Genomic DNA, 19,413 nt, shown 5'->3' with positions numbered 1-19,413 from the left:
GAGCGAGCAAACATGGCATACAACCGAATCCAGCTAAAGTTAGGACGATCAGTGATATGAAGCCACCGGGAAATGTAAGCGACATGCACCGATTTCTTGGTCTCGCAAATCATTGTTTGCGGTTATCCCAGACTTAGCAGATAAGACCGTTAGGTCAGTTGCTGCAAAGGAACAAGGAGTGGAGTTGGGCTGCTCCTCAGCAGATGGCCTTTGACAGCGTAAAGCAGGCCATCTGTTCCGATAGATGTATGGTAAAGTTTGATCTGCATAATTCAACTATTCTTTCTGCAGACGCATCTTCGTACAGTTTAGGGGCAGTTCTGCTTCAGGTACAACCAAACAAAGAAAGACGGCCAGTTGTGATTGTTTCCAGATCATTGACACCAACAGAAATTTCATTTCATTTCATTTTATTACCTTAAAGACCCCTTAAAAGGAGTATTACATAGGGGGTGGGAATACATTAGTACATAACTTGCTTAATGCATAACTAAACACAAAAAGAAAAATACATGCGCTAATGTACATAATTTGCATAACATGTAACTGATCACGAGAAAAATACAGAAGCATACATGGGCTAAGGTGTTACATACGTCAGCACAAGTACAATAAATAATAGGTTAGGACTAGTACAGTAAATAATACAAACTATAATTTCACTTTTTATTGCGAAAAGTGCGCAGTGCTACTCTCTGCAAATGAACATGGACAAGTGATGGCGGCGATCTGGTGGAGAAGGTTGTTCCAATCTGTAGCGGCATGGCAAAAGAATGTGGCGGAAAAGGTAACAGTGCGCATGCGAGGGCGGCCTACTTGAAAAGTGTGCCATGTACGATGAGACGCTCGGCCTGCGGGGAGGATATAGGGTGGCTGATGAAGCGAGGTGTGATAAAACTTGTCGAAAAGTGAGAGGGCTGCAGTGCGCCGGCGCGTACTAAGGGGAAGCAAATTCAATTCTTTCGTTAAGTAAGATATGCTCGTGTCATATGAATAATTAGAATGAATGAACCTTGCGGCACGATTTTGAACGGCTTCGAGTGCGTTGAAGAGATATTTTTGGTGAGGATACCATATGGCAGATGCATATTCCAGTTTCGGACGGACTATTGACTGGTAGGCCAGTAGTTTAACCGGTTTGGGGGTGCATTTCAGATAACGCTTGAGAAAACCAAGTGATTTGTTAGCAGAAGAAATGATGTTAGTGACGTGTGTGCGCAAGGACAAGTCGTTTGATATAGTAACACCTAGGTACTTATAAGACTGCGCAGAACACATGGGAATGTTCCTGACTGTGTATGTGTAAGGAAATGGGTCGTGCCGACGATAAAATACCATCAGTTTGCATTTCTTAGGATTAAGTTCCATTAACCAACGGTCGCACCATTGGTGTAGACGATTGATGTCCTCCTGAAGTAAGTCTTGATTCGATGTGTTAGTAATTGTTCGATAAGTGATGCAGTCGTCTGCAAACAAACTAACTTTGCAAGACACGTGCAAAGGCAGGTCATTGACGTATAATAGGAAGAGTAAAGGTCCAAGAACAGATCCTTGCAGTACGCCGGAGGTCACTGGTAGGGGGCTAGATGCACGGTTGTTAACTGTAACGAACTGAGATCGGTTTGTCAAGAACGCTTCAATCCATCGCAAAATGTCCCGGTTAATGTTCGCAAGAGAAAGTTTTAATAATAGACGTTAGTGTGGCACCTTGTCGAATGCTTTTGCGAAATCAAGAAATATCGCATCTGTCTGGAGGTTAGAATCTAAGTTGGTATGAATAACATGCAGGAAAATGGCCAGTTGGGTTTCGCAGGAAAAGCCTTTGCGGAACCCATGCTGTGAAGAATGAAGGTATTTGTTCGAGTCGAGAAATTTCATAATTTCTGTGTACATGACGTGTTCCATGAGCTTACAGGGCACACTCCTTAATGAAATGGGGCAATAATTAAGCGGGCAATTCCTGTCACCTTCTTTGTGAATTGGAACAACCATTCCCACCTTCCAGTCATATGGCATTTCACCAGTTGAAAGTGACTGCGAGAACCGCTAACACAGGAAAACCGCGGTGACATGTTTAGTATTCTTTAACAGTTTAGAATTAATGTTATCCACGCCGGCTGTATAAGTGTATAGTTTTTTCGCGCTTATTCCGCAAAGCTGAAGCAAAGCGAAAAGAAGCATGGATGACCTTGTGGTCGCTTATTTCTCTAAGAAAGGTAATGGACGACAAACTGTCTGGACAGTTGACCAGTACTAGGTCTAAAGTGTTTGCAGTGTCTTGGGTAACACGGGTCGGCTCTGATACAAGTTGTGTTAGATTAAAGTTGAGGCAAACGTACAGAAAATCACTCGCTTCGGTTTGGCTTACTAAAGAGGGTACGGTGCTCCGCCAATCAATGTCTGGAAGGTTAAAGTCTCCGAAAAGAAGAACGTTGGCATTTGGGTTCCGATAGCAAACGACATTTAGTGCATTGTTTAGTTTACGATTTACGAGCGAAGTCGGTGCTATTGCACGGAGGCCTGTAACAAACACATAAAATGACAGACTGCGGGGTGGCATGGCATAGAATAAGCATTATTTCTAATTCTGATGTGATGTTGATAGCGGAACACGACAGCAGTTTACTAACTGCAATGAGCACACCTCCTCCTCTAGTTCCGTCACAATCTTTTCGAAAAACGCTGAAGTTTGGCAGATCAGCCAATACTTCAGAGTCATAGACGTCGCTACAAAGCCACGTTTCCGTGATTACAAGAACATTGCTGTTCGACGACAGCACGAGGTTAGACACGTGCTCTCGTTTGGGAAGGAAGCTTCGTATGTTAGTGTAATTTATTGAAAGGGAAACATGAGGTATAGGTTTCGTTCGAGGGGAGTGGCTTGTTTTTTTGATGACGTGATGACTGCTATATTTCTTTCACTGTTTGCGATGCGTTATCGAACAGGTACCGCTTAGAACCAATAAAGAGAGTTTTTTAAAGCGCAAGGAAAATGGCACAGATTTAGCTTTCGCAAAAGAAACAAGTTGCCTGCGGGCGTTTCTAACTGCTGGGAAAAAATTTTCACCGATGCTGAGGTCGGTGCCCTTAAGTTTGCGCCCATTTGAGGGTATCATTTCTTTTTCTTATAATGATTAAGCCTAACAATTAATGGGCGCCGACGATTAGCCAAATAGCGACCAACACAATGTGCTCGCTCTATATCTTGAGGTTCAAGTGGCACGTCCAGGTAGTCTGAGCACAGACGTATAATTTTTCTTCAGACGTGGCCGATGTTTCTGATGCTGCTGTGTCAGGAAGGCCGTAAAACACAAGATTGATTCGTCTTGAGCGATTCTCTGCATCGTCAACTCGCGCATTGAGGGCGTGAACGAGCCTTGCTGTTTGCTCAGTATCCGCCTGTATAGTCTGTATCTCTGTTTGAAGTGGTAGTAGTTTCTGATAATGACCCTCTAGATCCGCTAACCTTTTGCTTAAGTTGACAAGTGCAGCACTTGTAGCCGCGCATTGGCTTTTAAGGTCCTGCATGTCGGCTATTATTGTGCTTTGGCCAGCAAACAGTTTTTTCAGTTCAGCAAGTACAGCAGCGGTATCAGGACCAAGGTTCGTTTTAATATCTTCTGGCTGTAGCAAAATAGACGTAATCACATTAAGACACTCACAGGCAATATCAAAGCAGCACTGCGGGCTCGGGAGCTGCACCAAAAAGTAATTGCTAGTTCTCTTAGTGTAAAGGCAATCTGGTTCACAAAGCTGCATGATGAGCAAAAGTGGGTTACTGGTGTGTTTTGTGGCACAGCCACCGAGCCCACAGAGCGCGGGCGGTGATCGTGGTTCCTTTATAGCTGGCTCTGCGATGGTTGTCGATGACAGCAGAGCTCCCGGTACTTGGTCAAGCATCCAGTTTCCAGGAGGTGGCACAGTTGGACAGGCGGAATGACTGTCAACGCGGATGCGCCAACTTGTCACGTCAATCCCGGTGCGCAGGTCTGGCGGTTCCTTCACGGCAATCGCTGACATTACTACTGCAGGCAGTAGCACGCGTGTGACAGCAGAAAGGAAAACCTGCATGATGAGCAGAAGTGGGTTACTGGTGTGTGTTGTGGCACAGCCACCGAGCTCATGCGCTATGCGCAAATTGAAGCTCTAACCTGGGAGGCCGAACGTCTTGAAAGTTACGTGCGTGGGCTTTACATAACGCTGGAAACAGATCACAAACCGCTAGTCACATCGCTAGGAAGGACCCCGTTTGATTTGTTGCCGCTGCGCATTCAGCTTTCGACTGGTAGCTGAAGAACAGGCAAAGGACGAGACCTGCCGTATGTTGTGCCGTTATCTTCGTGAAGGATGGCCGAGACCAGCTTCGATGCCAAGCGTATTGAGGCCATTGGCAGGATCGTGCAGCTCTGAGTGTCTGCAAAGGAGGGTTCATGCGTGGCACGCGCCTTGTTGTGCCGCACTCCCTCCAGAATAGAATGTTAAGTCTGCTTCACGAAGGCCATCAGGGTTTCGTGAGGTGCAGGGCGAGAGCAAGAGAATCCATTTGATGGCCTGGTTTAAGCTCTCGGCTTGCTGCCGTGGTTGGCGATTGCCGCATTCGTTCACAGTTTCGAGACCAGCTGAGTGAACCTATGATCCCAACCCAGACACCTAATCGCCCATGGCAAAGGGTCGCAGCAGATATCTTCCACCTCCATGGCCGGAACTACTTGCTTTTAGTGGACTATCTATCGCGCTTTCCTGAGTTGTGTTTGCTGACGTCTCTTACCAGCACCAGCGTTGTTACTCACATCAAAGATGTATTTGCAAGGTACGGTATTCCGGAAGTGCTGGTAACAGACAGCAGTGCTCAATTTGTTAGTGAGGCATTTAAGGCATTCGCGAGGGCTTATGGATTCCAGGGTCTGACGTGTAGCCCGAGGTACCCTCAGGCAAATGGGGAGGTAGAACGAATGGTGAAAACAGTAAAAGGGCTACTAAGTATCATGATCCCTATTTGGCTCTCTTAGCCTACAGGGACACCTTGGGACTACTAGGCAGAACACCAGCGGAGCTGCTCATGGGACGGCGGCTTCGTACCACCCTACCTCTCCATCCAGACAAGTTGATTCCAAAGACGCCCAACCTGAAAGAGGTGCGGGGAAAAGGATGCGGCTGTCAGGGACAAGCAGGCACAATATTACGATCGCCGCCACGCTGTCCGCCACCTTGTCCCATTGGCACCCGGGGACACTGGGTCAAGGACTGCAGACGGGAAGGCGTCATCTGTCGGCGCGATAAACGGCCACGGTCGTATGTTGTTGGTTTGGAAAGCGGCCTCTAGATCGAACGCAACAGGAAATTGCTACTCAAGCAAGCGCCAAGCAGAGTTCCAGAATCCTACTACACGTCGTACGACTTTCCCCCTGGCCAAGTTCAATTGCTAGCAGCCAGCCCAACTCCCAAGCTCCCCCCCTGCGATCGCACAGACAATTGCAGTAATGTTCGACTTCCACGAATTCCAGGCGAATATGTCACCCAATTCGGTAGAATTGTAAAAAAAACAGACCGTTACGGTATTTCTGAATGTAGTGCTGTAGGTAACTTTTGGACTTGTGTGTGTAGGTAAGTTTTGACTGGTGTGTGGCTCTTTTCGTTCTGTTCGGTTAGTCTGAATGCAATAAGAAATGCTTTTTACGGTGTTTTTAATGTTCTTCTGTTTAAAAGGGGAGATGTGGCGTAATCGTTCGGCTGATATCATGTTTACGTTGTGTCATGCCGCCCCTACCGGGGCAATGCCCTGCGCATGTGTACCGTACAGGCACATGTATATATTCAGAGTAAATAAAGAGTACGGGGGCGTTTTCCCATTCGTGTTCAACCCGGTGTCGTTCGTCACGGAAACCCGACAGCATCTGCTGTTTTTTATGAGAGCGACGAAAACCAGGAGTTCGAAAAGTGCCTGGATGAGTGTCCATGTCGAGTTGTGAAATCGAAAGTACTGTAAGAACTGGGATGTGGCTTCACCTCAGGCATCGCTGCTAATTCATTCTTTATTCAATTTGTCCTGAATGAAGCCTCCTGTGGGAACTGTGCATCACTAGTCGTGCAACTCAGTCAGACTCACAGTCAACTGAATTTGCCTGATGTGGATCACTCCAACTCAGGCCAGTTCTTTTTCAACTGAACTGGCTCAACTTTCTCGGACTCACTCACAACTCAATCTGAATTAGAGTGAGTTGGCTCATAAGTGAGTTTGCAGACCTAAGCTCCGAGTATCCTAAATGCAAACTTGGGTTGGTCGGTGCATGCCAAACGAAGGATTGAGATGGAAAGAAACAGCTCTTTGTTTGTCCCAAATTCTTCCAAAGATGTTCAGCTGTTTCAAGCTCTCAGCTCCACATAGACCAAGCCTGTTAGGCTAACGGCCCACCAATTGGCCTGCGATGGAGACTTCCTGAGAAGTGATCTTAGAACGAGCAAAACTGAATCACATATATGAAGGAGATACAAGAAATCTTTCATTTTATGGATGCCACTTCTACGTTTTCTTGTTATGTAACATGGGGGCATGTCACTGTTTTATTGTTAAAATCTTGTACCAGTATACTGAGGTGCACTTTTATTTTAAGCCCGCAAGGATGGCGTGCTCGCTACACTTGAGCAAATAGGATAGAAAAGCAAGAAAAGGGCATGATGGTCATTGAAGTACACAGCGGGAGCGTGGGATAACAAACAAGCAAAATCGCCCGCTGGCACTGTGACTGGTGGCGACTTTCGGAAAAGGTTGACTGCGTGCATTGACACAAGTTTGCTCTGGCGACATCCCATTTTAATGCCTTAACGCGTATCTTGTTTTTCCCCCCCAGGAGGGTTTTTCAATCGTCCAGGAAGCACACGGAAGATCATTGGATCTCCACGACAGCTAGAAAGTGCAGTGCCTACTAGCAAGAATCCAAATGGTGTCTGGGTATGACTGAAGCCTGCAGCAGTGCCCGCTGCAACCAAGAGCACTGCTGCACTCTGCTAGGACAAATTGTGTGATTGCTTTCGGGTGTGCTGCAGGCCAACCTTGAAGGCTCTGTTCCAGTGAAAATGGTTCTAACTGTGCCTTTTAGGCTTCGTTTTGTGGAGGCTGCTGTGATCACGTGGTGTGCTGTGGACTAATTATGCATGGCGGGACCAAGTTTTGTAATTCTGATTACACTGAGTTCACCTCGGGTTGACATGCCCAGCTCACATGGGTGGCCTTGTCCATATTGTTTGCAAAAAGTGTAGTGGGAGCTGCCAAACTTTGCATGGTGCTGAAACAGTGAGTGGTGGATGGGACTGGGTAACAGATTTCAACCCGTCGCTGCTGCATTCAGCCATTGTACTCAGTTCCTCGGAATGACAGTCCTGAATGCAGTGGCAGTGCAAATCTGGTCATATCCACACACATGTGGATTCCTAAGGTCTTCCAGGTTTTGCTGATGTTGATCACAACCAGAATAAACACATAGTGCAAGGCAGTAGGTTATACAGCCAAGATGTCATTGCAGACTAATGCTCAAAAATCTAGTGTTTTCATTTGCCTTTTTTTGTTGTTGTTGCTGTCCCCTGTATGTTCCGTATGCTTTTATCATTTTTGGCCATGTGGTGTATTGCAGCCAAAAGTGCTCGATTAGCCAGTCACTATTTTTAACCACAGAAATAAGGGTAGCAAAGCCAAGCAAGGAAGTCCACACTTAAGCCCAATTGTACTTAAAAGTTCGTTTCCAATCTCAACGGCTTCATCTTGCTCAGTCTTGCTTTCTAATGCACTTATCGCAGCTACCTGCAATTCCACGGCAATTCGGGCAGAGTGAGCAAAACTGTGTTTGTTTTTTGGAAAGAGTTGGTATCAGATATTATTATTTACCATTTGCTAATCGGTGTTTGAAATCCCAGAGGAGGCGTTTACATTAAGGCAACATCTTTGAGTAGTTTCTCATGACAGTGACGCTCACTAACAAATCTCAGTACTTGTTGCTTTGCTGAAACAGTGCAGGCACTTCGTTACTACAGTGACGTCTGTTGTTAGTACCGTATTTACTCATATATTGATTGCATTCACATAATGTTCGCACCCCTCAATTCCATCAGCAATTTTTTTTTCCTTCCCACATAGTAACTTCACCCTCAAATTTCGTCAACAAAATTACTAGATGTTAAAAAAAAAAATTTCCCCGCGTAATAAACGCACCCCCTAACTTTGCTGCAATTTTTTGGAAAGAAAGTGAGTTTATTACGTAAGTAAATGTGGTAATTCTATCAACAAAATGTGATTTTTTTGGTTTCCTTCTGTGTAATTATCACACTCCAGAATAATTTTGTTTGTTTTTCTTCCCACATATTGACACCTCTAGATCCTGTCTGCAGAATTTTTTTTTCGTTAATGATTTTACACCTGAATTCTGTCGTGAAAATTTGTCTTTCTTCTTGAATAATGATCGCACTCATAGATTCTGTCAGCAGAAATTTTCTTTTTTTTTTCATTCACTGAATGATTGTACCCTGACCTTATTGTCTTTGCAACATTACTGATCATTGTTTCATGAGGCAGGCGCTGCACCATAAAGTGCGCTGGTACCAACATTGCATTGGTCTTCTGTTGAAAACTCTCCGAGTATGTGTTGGAAAACGGGTGTCGGAAAGACATGATGCCTTTGTGAATTATGATATTAATGCGATGCTGAGCTGCCTTTACATCCTCCCCGCTAATGAAATTACCTTTTTTTGACATTGTGGATTTTAGCTAATATCACCTTGTTGTAGTGCAGATAAAAGACAGATCAAGAGAGCAGTTTGTCAGCCCCTCACCCTTCCTCCTTTTCTTTTCTGTTTTTTACAGTTGGCCACTTGTGCAATTTGGCCTTGAAGCAATTTATACAAAGCGTAGTGAAGGTGTGCTTTTATGCTAATGTTTTTGCCTGATTGTTTTGGTTACAAATCCTAAAAATTTGCCATTCCATAGCCATGCCGAGAATTCCAACTTGCTACCATATTTTTCTCATAAACTTTTACACGGCATAATGCTTGCACCCAGGAACCTCGAGACTGTTTTTTTAGAAGAAAAGTGCGATCAATATGCAAGTCAAGACATTATGTTGGCTTCTCGCTTGGCAGCTCAGTTTGCCGCACATTTTGGCTCATATGTTTAGAGGTGTATTGTAGTTGTGCTGGCATGCAAGCGAATCAATAAAGACCCGTGATGTTGGAAGCACTTATTTCGAAGCCATCGGTATTTTTGCCTGGCTGGTAATATATCTCTTGCAATCGCTATGCATCCCCCACGGTAGCTTTCACATTAAAGGAACATTGACCCAAAAGGTTCGCACTTTGTGTTTTTTTTCCAACTTACCATGGCTGGAAACCTTGTTTGCACGAGTGCTGGCAATGGTTACTTCAAATTTAGATACTTTTTTTGAGCACCCAGTAGCTGATTCGATTTCAAGAAGGACTGGCAGAGCAGTTCCAGTGTAAACACTGCTGGCAATGGGACCAGAAAAAACTGTGACGTGGTGGCATCCTCAAGAGAACGCTGTTCTGATAGCCAGCACACCAGCTTATGCAAAGCCGCATGCATGGAGGAACAAATCGCAGGTAGCTCAACTGAAAGGCACGTGCAAGCAAACGGCCAACACAAACCCGTGATGTAGTTTGTCTACTCTCTGGTCGCATTGATGTCAGCTTCACACCTCCCTCAGTTGCACAGGAAGCATTTGATTTTCAATATGTTCGAGACTATGTTTGCCCTTGATATTTCGTTGATGTGTGTGTTAAATCTTTCTCTCTCATTACCTCTCCTTCAAAATTTTGTGTCAGTGCTCCTTTACCACACAGGCCTGGCTATCTTGATCCATGCCAGCACGCTGAAGTTCATTAACTGCTGGGCTATGAAGAGGATTGTTGATGTCTTAAGTAATGTGCAGTGATTGGGCACTGCAAGATATATCCACTAGTTGTTCCGAGCATAGTGCATCAGTACAAGTCTTGGGCTATGCAGCCAAAGCTACAGTGTGTAAACTCTGCATATCTTCCAAATGAAACCATTGTTTTTTTTTTTTACATATGTCAGCACTTTAAGGGACTGACTCACTCAAATTCACTCACCACAACCATGGCCTCCGAGATGGCGCGTGCGTGGTGTGTTTCTCTCCGGCCATCCCAATCGCCCTAAAGAGCACGTTTCCAGAGGTGGGCGGGGCCCGCCCTTTTTATCTGCACCACGGCGCTGCTTCGTATGGTCAAAAAGGCTGCCGCACTGTTGGCGAAGCTTGCATCTGGGGAGAAAAAAAAAATGGTTTTGCGCTTTTATATTACTTCGCACTCATTTGGGAATGTCGGGCCAAGGTGTACAAGATGCTAAGTCAATCTTGGGCGTATATACTCTCAAACGGACTTTTTTTTGCTGTAGATTTGTGCTTTATATTAGAGCACTTACAATTGCGATTCCTCTGCTAGAGATCTGCATGTGCTGGAAACTTATTATACGTAGAAGTTGGCAGGCTGTATGGTATGGAGGGCTCTCGCAAAGAAAAAAAATGACAGCCTGATCAACAAGCAAAGTCAGAAAAGTGCCACGTTCTACGCTCACAGCTTACACTCGATTAAAAGGGTTGCTTTTTCTTCCCTTTATTGGAAGTAGCACTGCTTTTCATTGAAACGCTGTTTCGAGAATCCTCCTGCAAAGCCGCAGAAGCAGGATACATGGAAGAGGTGCAGGTGTTTGCCATGCGTCTAGATCAGTGTAGCGGAGTTGCCACTCTGGAATTAGAATGATTCCAGAATTGTTCCATATGCGACCCTGACAACTTGCAGTGGCAGGAGGAGTATTGAGTTGGGGAAATAAATATGGAAACTTCTTGCCGATTTGTGCAGTGTCTTTTGCAGCATATGATACAATGTGCATTGCAGTCGCATTATTTAGTTGGCTGTACTCACATGGATGTTTGTAAGTGAACCTGCTTATTTTCAAGCCATGGATAATCTTCTCGTGCTTCTTATTTTACTCTGCAGTGAGTTATTCGGATGGCTTTTATGGAAATACTGCTACAATTGAAGTCTTTATTTTTGTGATGACTAACCACAGCAGCCATAAAATATCCTTGCTCAAAATTAAAATTTATATATTTTTAACAGTGCTCGCATTAAACTAGAGCATAGGTCAATTTAATAATTAGAAATAGTAGCAATAGAATCACTTGCTACTCCAGTGTAGGTCATTTGACCCACTCAGCGGCACCTTGAATGTCGATGCAAATTAACTAGGGCTTACACGAAACCCCATCTCAAAGCAAAATATTGCGCCTTCAGCACTGCAGACAGAATCTGCAATTGGCAAACAATCACCCTTTATGAATAATTTCATCACTCATATTGCGGTAGTGTGTACAAAAAAAATCACTCCATATCCTCGGAGTGATTGATGACGAGTGGGCACTGGGGATCATCGAATAACCGTGAGTGCCCATACATTGCCCACTCTACATCATATAATGAGTCAGAATGTTTGTGGTCTTGGTGATATTAACATACAACAAACGATCACACACCCTGAAATTGTGTCCAAAGCTTTGGTTTAGGAATTTGCGCCTGAAGCAGGTGTCAGCGATTCTAGTGTTTCAGCTTAGCTTCTCGAGCTCTCAACTCTGGATACGCTTGCATTTTTGTTGTCGTTTCACCGCTGCTTGCTGCTTTCTCACCACCTCTGGTTCCACTTGCCTTCGTTGCTGTTGCGCCACAGCTTCGCGAGCTCACCCCTCTGGGTCAGCTGGCAGACGCCTTTGCTCTGCTTTCCAATTGCGAGCCCTCAATGCTTGTTGTCGAGCCTCGTGTTCGTTTATGGCAAGTGACGTTTATGGCAAGTGACGTGTATCCATGGTCAGAGTGCGAGAGGGAGTGTGCGCAAGTGAGCGCTTATGGAGCCCTTAAAGAGGCTCTGAAACGCTTTTTCAAGTAAACCAAAATGAATTCACTGGAAAAGCTTATTGCCTCACGAATTCAACGCCGCAAAATGTTTAAGAATCCGTTCAGTGCGAGTGGAGTTACAAAAGTTTGTCTCGTACTGCAATTGCATTCTCTCGTCTCGACGAAAGCACTAGAAGCTAGAAGCACAAGAACGTCGCGCACCTCGTTGCCTCGAACACTTTTTTTAAATTTTAAATGCGAAGCATTTCTCAGCGAACTTCAGCGACCTACCTACCTACCTACCTCTATCTACCTACCTACCTACCTACCCACCTACTCACCTATCTATCTATATCTAGCCGCTTACGTTTGGGTGCCCTCGTGGTCACCCCCTTAACGTGACGTGAACCAAAATTAGCATGGGAGGGTAAAATGGTTTGACGAACATGATGGGCTGGTCAAGACATGAAAAATCTGACAATCCAGTCCCGCACGTCCTCAAACACTTCCCGTCAGACAGCCGCACACACTCACGCGCTGGTATGTGCCACTGGTATGCGGGTATGTGCCACAGGTGATTGGCACTGAGTATCTGCCTGGGAACGTGAGAACACACGTGGGCAATTTCAACGCATAAGCGTTAAGAAATACCTGACATCAGTAGCATCGACCCAACGTTGGCATAGAATAAATATCAGTGTTAAGAAAAACCTGACATAGGCAGCGTTGACCCCCCCAATGAATGCAAATAATGAATTTCAGGGTCCCAGCTGGCATCCAACCCAAGCATTTCGCTTGGCAGTTTACCACAGAGCTACGCCAGGTCTTGGAACTACTTTTCAAATAGACGCTAATCTTTGTGAAACGTCACTAGTGGTTGCAGTGCTGCCATCTAATTTTATAAAAATGACATGTGCACTAATTTGATACAGACTTCATGTCGTGTTAACGTCAGTTGTGGTTAGGTGCCATGCGCTGAAGTTTATTTATGTAGCTGTGAGGAGGTTTATTAGCCGTTAAAGACAGCGTGAAGAACCGTCCAGCGATCGGCACAGCAACGAACCGAAGCACGAGCCGAGAGAGCCGGGCGTTGGCGATGCTGCTCGCTGCAGGCACATCTTCTTCTTCACAATCGCCCCCGCTGAAAAAGGAGCCATCCTGGCGACTTAACAAGTTTCAGGCAAAGGCTCATGGTACGGTTTCAGTCGGGAAACATGGACGATGTCACGTGCACGCCGGCGCATGTCGTCTGATCGGGAAACTGGTTCAATTAGAAAATTAACCGGAGATGTTTTCTCCAAAACGGTGTAAGGCCCCTCGTACCGGGGGACAAGTTTCGAGGAGAGTCCCGGTGTTTGGTGTGGGATGGCAAGCCACACAAGAGACCCTGGGCCATAGCTGGGATCCGGAAGAGAGGTGCTACGGGTTTCTTTCTGGCGTTGTTGCTCTTCCGAGGTGAACGCACGGGCGAGCTGGCGGCACTCTTCGGCTTGTCTAGCAGCATCGGAGATAGGTGGACACTCGGAAGCATCAGGACGGTAAGGAAGTAGGGTATCAATTGTATGGGAAGGCTCGCGTCCGTAAAGAAGAAAGAAAGGTAAGAATCCCGTGGTGGTTTGTATTGCGGTGTTATACGCGAACGTGACGTATGGGAGAACACGGTCCCAGTTGCTATGATCAGATGCCACGTACATTGAGAGCATATCACCTAGCGTGCGGTTGAACCGTTCCGTTAGTCCGTTAGTCTGCCGGTGGTATGCTGTTGTTTTCCGATGAATGACGTGGCATTCCGAAAGCAGAGTTTCGACGACCTCGGAAAGGAAAGCGCGGCCTCTGTCACTAAGGAGCTCTCGAGGTGCACCATGTCGAAGGATAAAGTGTTGCAAAATGAAAGAGGCGACATCCTGAGCTGTAGCGCTCGGCTTGTCAGGTGGTCAACCGCAACTATAATCCACCGATTACCATCTGGTGTCAGTGGAAGGGGACCGTAGAGGTCAACGCAGACGCGATCAAATGGCTTGGCAGGGCATGGAAGTGGTTGCAATGCGCCAGTCGCACGTGGCAGTGTTGATTTACGTCGCTGGCAGTCAGGACAGCACTGCACGAATTTACGTACAAAATTGTACATGCCGCGCCAGTAGTAGCGATGGCGGAGGCGTTCATATGTTTTGAACCCTCCGGCGTGGCCACATTGCGGATCGTCGTGAAGGGAGGCACATACTTGCGATCGTAAAGTGCGTGGAATGACCAGCAACCACCGGCGGCCATCGGGAGCGTAGTTGCGTCGATGAAGAAGTTGATCGCGGATGGCGAAATGGAAAGCTTGACGTCGGAGGGATCGAGATACTGGAAGGTTGGGCGTGCCAGATAAATATTCGATAAGAGAGGTGATCCACGGGTCACGACGTTGTTCGGTGGCAATCGAGTCGAGATTTAGTGATGACAAGGTCTGGAGGCAAGTGTTTCCGCACGTCTGATCTGGTGGTAAAGGTGAGCGGGACAGAGCATCAGCGTCAGAGTGTTTGCGTCCGCAGCGGTATACGACGCGAATGTCGTACTCCTGGATGCGGAGTGCCCATCGCGCAAGGCGGCCAGAAGGGTCTTTCAACGTGGAGAGCCCGCAAAGCGCGTGGTGATCAGTTACTAGATCGAACGGGCGGCCGTATAAGTACGGCCGGAACTTTCCAAGCGCCCACACCAGAGCCAAACACTCTTTTTCTGTCAGGCTGTAATTAGTTTCGGCTTTCGTCAGAGTGCGGCTAGCGTAGGCTACAACGTATTCTGGATAGCCGGGCTTTCGTTGAGCGAGGACCGCGCCTAGCCCGACGCCGCTGGCGTCGGTGTGCACTTCGGTAGGAGCCATCGGGTCGAAGTGGCGAAGAATAGGTGGGGAAGTGAGCAGACGGCGCAGAGTAGTGAAGGCAACGTCACATGCAGGGGACCAGGAGGTGCGGTTCACATCACCGCGAAGAAGCTGGGTTAACGGTGACATGATAGATGCAAAATTGCGAACAAAGCGCCGGAAATAGGAGCATAGGCCTACAAAACTGCGAAGTTCTTTCATGGTCGTCGGCCTGGGAAATTCTGCGACTGCTCGAAGTTTTGCTGGGTCTGGTAATACGCCGTGCTTGGACACGATGTGGCCTAGGATGACGAGCTCGCGTGCAGCGAAGCGGCATTTTTTCAGATTAAGCTGCAGGCCAGCGTTGGTCAGACAACTCAAAACGTGCCTAAGGCGAAGGAGGTGCGTAGGAAAGTCATGGGAGAAAACCACGACATCGTCGAGGTAACAGAGGCACATATTCCATTTGAGGCCACGTAGCGTATTATCCATAAGACGTTCAAACGTGGCAGGCGCGTTACAAAGCCCAAAGGGCATGACGTTAAATTCATATAGTCCGTCTGGTGTAATAAATGCCGTTTTTTGGCGATCGGCTTCTGCCATTGGGACCTGCCAGTAGCCAGACCGCAAATCTAGCGACGAGAAAAATTCCGCTCCGTGAAGGGTGTCAATGGCGTCATCAATGCGCGGCAAAGGATAGACGTCCTTGCGGGTTATCTTATTCAAACGACGATAGTCCACGCAAAATCGGATAGATCCGTCTTTCTTACGCACCAGGACGACGGGAGACGCCCAGGGACTGTGGGATGGTCGAATGACGTCTCTACGAAGCATATCTTCGACTTGATCGTTGATGACGCGGCGCTCTTCAGCGGAGACACGGTATGGTCTTTGAAGCAGTGGCTGGTGTAGGCCGGTGACAACATGATGTTTGACTTGTGATGTGCGGCCCAGTTGAGGTTGCGACACATCGAACGAACTCCTGAACTCATGCAGAAGATCCAGCAGGTCGGCATGTTCGGTGGGAGTGAGAGTGTCGGCGATGGCGCTGGAAAACGTATCATTGGACGACTCCCCGAGTGCCGACAGTGCTTTTGGGTGGTCGCAGTAGTCGTCCGGGACATCAAACAAAAACGAAAGGTCGAGATCCTGCACGCGGCCGAGACATTCGCCCGCAAGCAATGTGACAGGTGTGGAAAGCGGATTGCTTACGAACATGTTGCTTCTTCCGGCGGCAAGGTCAATTGTTGCGAAAGGCAGCGGCAAAGCTCGACGACATTTGAAGATATCGGAAGGCATAAAAAGAACTGTAGCGTCAGTGTAGGCGTTGCATGAAACGGGAACAAGGGCGAAATTTCCAGGCGGAATATCGGTATCTTCATGAACGAGCAACTTCGGCGGCTGATGAGGAGCGTCCAGTAATGGGACATCACACAAGGGTGAAAACTCAACTTCGGCGCGTGCGCAGTCTATGACGGCATTGTGGCGGGATAGGAAGTCCCACCCGAGGATGACGTCATGCGAACAGACAGGAAGAACAATAAACTCCACGATGTAAAGAATGCCTTCGATGGAGATTCTTGCAGTGCAGGCTGTGAGAGGCGTTACTTGCTGTGCGCTTGCGGTGTGAAGCGACAGTCCGGAAAGCGGCGTCGTTACTTTGCGTAATAAACGGCAGAGATTAGCGGCAATAACAGAAACAGCGGCGCCAGTGTCCACAAGGGCGAAAGTACAATAACCTTCAACAGTTACTGCGACCACGTTAGCAGGAGAGGAGCGAGGGCTTAGACAGTTCGAAAACGGCGCAGTTCTTGCCTCTTGAACTGCGTTACTTAGTTTTCCTGGTCGGAGGGTCCGGGCCGGCGACGCATGGGGGAGGGCGATCGCCGACGAGGAGAGGGTGCGCGTTGCGGCTGGAAGTCAAGGTGGTCAGTAGGCGCATAGCGAGGTGGCGAGACGGTCCCGTATTGGACGGAGGGTTGGCTGCCGGGATGCGACGACCGGGCATAGTTGCCGAACGTCTGAGGTCGACGGCGGCAGTAGCGAGCAACGTGTCCGGGAGTGAAGCAAGCGTAGCAAATCGGTCGGTTATCGGGCGTCCTCCAGAGATTGGCGACTGGTGCTGCCGCCCAAGGTTCAGTATAAGCAGCCGGGTGTGCGGGCTGTGAGCGCGTGGTGTAGGGTGGTTGCGGGAGCCTACGTACAGCGTCTGCATATGTGAGCGGCGCGGCTACGGGCTGCATCTCTTGCATAAAGGCGACAGGAGCCACAGGCTGAACGGCTGGCGGATAGGCGACAGGAGCGCCTACCGGCTGTGCGCCACCCGGGAAGTGACCACGGCTAGGTAGAGGTGGCTCGTAGTGCGCAAGAGGAACAACTTGTGCAACCTCTTCAGATATAGCAGTGCGAAGCGGGGCAGGTAGACGGGTGGTGGTCTCGTGAGTAAAGGGCACTAGGGAAAGTTGGCGGGCGACTTCCTCACGGACGAAGGCTCGGACTTGCTGAAGTAATGGTGAATTGTCCGGCATGGAGTCGAAACTGGACAGCGACTCACCACCAGGCTGAAGCTGCCTAGTCAGAGTGCGTTGCTTTTTCAACTCGTCGTAGCTCTGACACAAGCTGACGACTTCAGAAACTGTGCTTGGATTCCTTGCCAAGAGCATTTGAAATGCGCCGTCATCGATGCCCTTCAGGATGTTTTTGACCTTGTCAGATTCGGGCATGGTGTCATTCACACGTCGACACAGGTCGACGACGTCCTCAATATAGCTTGTAAAGGTCTCGCCAGTCTGCTGAGAGCTGACGCGCAGGCGCTGTTCTGCCCTCTGCTTGCGGACAGCCGGCCGACCGAACACTTCAGCACATGACGTCTTGAAGACGCTCCATGTGGGTATGTTGTGTTTGTGGTTATTAAACCACAATTCGGCGACGCCAGTGAGATAAAATATCACGTGGCCTAGCTTGTCGGCTTCATCCCATTTATTCTCACTATGAACTCACCAGTTCATAGTGCTCGAGCCAGTCTTCGACGTCGGTCCCATCTGCACCGCTGAAGACCTTCGGCTCCCGTAGCGTAGGATGGCCAGGGCAGTTGAACTGGAGCGAAGGCGTCGATGTAGTGGCGTTGGCAGTCATGACAGGTGGTAGCGTGCGGCTTCGCAGCTCCAGGGTGTAGCGACGGGGATTAACAGCACCTCCACCAAATGTGAGGAGGTTTATTAGCCGTTAAAGACAGCGACGAGACAGCGTGAAGAACCGTCCAGCGATCGGCACAGCAACGAACCAAAGCACGAGCCGAGAGAGCCGGGCGTTGGCGATGGTGCTCGCTGCAGGCACATCTTCTTCTTCACATAGCAGTGTTCAGGGCCAGCATCTTCGCGAGCATCAGTGCTTCGTATCAGCTTCTAGTGTTGCTAATACGCATGTTCCAGTTGACATCGTTGCACAAGTGCAAACAACCGGTTATATAAACATTTGCAACTCTTCAACATATGTCTGTGCGTTTAGCATTTGTACATATACTCAGCGTCATTTCATGATGCGTCGCTCAATAAGAAAACTGCAGCTAGGTCACCTTCCCTCCGCATGCTTCGCATAACGTCGATTCCCTCGTATGTGGGTTCTGCCGAATTTTTTTTCTTCGAATGTGCCGCTTTTTCGGTGTGATTGGGCCGTGGCGATCTCTGTAACAAGCGAGCATGCCATGTTCAAATCAGCCAATGGCTGATAGATGGGTAATTCACATGGGATTTTCGTGCAAATTCTGCCATTTGTCTAGAAAAGAGAAAGCAATCTTTAGCTGACTTTGGTAATTCATTGTGAGTTCCAGGCTGCGTGCTGTGCTATAATATTTGGCTCGCGTGTTGTCGGGAGCCTCTGCTACCGATCGGCAGCGTTTTCCGACCTTGCTCAAGAAGGGCACCTTTAATGTTGGCTGTTGAGCCTTGTGTAGCTTCATGACGAGTGACATGTATCCATGGTCGGTGTGCAAGATGAAAGCGCTTCTAGTGGTCGGCACTAAAGATGGATGGATGGATGTGGCTGTACCCTTTAGATCGGGTGGCGGCTAACGCCATCTAGCCGCAATACTTGGTGAACTAACCACTATATTTATCTTTTTTTTCCCCTTTAAATAGTGAAGTTGACGACTGGTACTTTGCAGCGAAGGGTTTAATTTTCACTCGTGCCTTGACTTTAGCCACCAATCAGATAACCTTCTTCTAGTTAATTCTACGCGCTTAAAGTCGATTTTGCCCTTCCTGTCCCTAAACCCCAGTGCTTTGAAAAACTCTGTGCCATCATGCTGAACTATAGGGTGAAGCCCTTTACAGTAGGGTGCCTTAATGCCCGCGCGCTCCGCTGAGAGTGAGGACAGCCGCGTCGTCTGCTACGACCTCCGCCATTGCGCCTCCCCACCACAACTCGATGGTATGCGAAGCGCGCTCCGCAACGCGCGTGTGGTGCCCTGATACGCCCGGAAACAAGTGAAAGCTAGCGAGCTTTTCTTCTTATTGAAGCATGGACATCTTTTAGAGTTAGTTTTGCCTGAATGCATGCAGGGAGCACATATTTCATGTAAGCTGACGGCTTGCGCATGAGTTACGCGTTAGTGGCAGATGCTGACTCTTTATGTTGAAAACAAATCCCTACGCCGGACACCA

General features: G+C 47.8%; 1 protein-coding gene and 1 long non-coding RNA gene across 5 annotated transcripts in view; one reads left to right on the top strand and one right to left on the bottom strand.

Moving 5' to 3' along the window:
- RASSF8 (ras association domain-containing protein 8) overlaps positions 1 to 9,227 on the top strand; it is a 139,410-nt gene extending 130,183 nt beyond the window's left edge. For all 4 annotated transcript variants that reach the window (XM_037420280.2, XM_075886313.1, XM_075886310.1 and 1 more), the window contains one exon: positions 6,849 to 9,227. In XM_037420280.2, coding sequence (XP_037276177.1) covers positions 6,849 to 6,955 — 107 coding nt within the window. In that variant the 3' untranslated portion in view covers positions 6,956 to 9,227. The remainder of the gene's footprint in view (positions 1 to 6,848) is intronic.
- Positions 3,923 to 19,163, bottom strand: LOC142761739 (uncharacterized). The gene is made up of 3 exons (XR_012893600.1): positions 18,657 to 19,163; positions 10,114 to 10,283; positions 3,923 to 4,065 (listed from the first exon to the last, which is right to left on the bottom strand). It is a non-coding gene; the product is annotated as an uncharacterized LOC142761739 (long non-coding RNA).
- Positions 19,164 to 19,413: the final 250 nt, after the last annotated feature.

The sequence above is a fragment of the Rhipicephalus microplus genome, chromosome 2, assembly GCF_043290135.1.
Source record: "Rhipicephalus microplus isolate Deutch F79 chromosome 2, USDA_Rmic, whole genome shotgun sequence".
Taxonomy (NCBI): domain Eukaryota; kingdom Metazoa; phylum Arthropoda; class Arachnida; order Ixodida; family Ixodidae; genus Rhipicephalus; species Rhipicephalus microplus.
The sequence above is the reverse complement of the archived record's forward strand: the minus strand, read 5'-3'. Positions and strand labels throughout refer to the sequence as shown.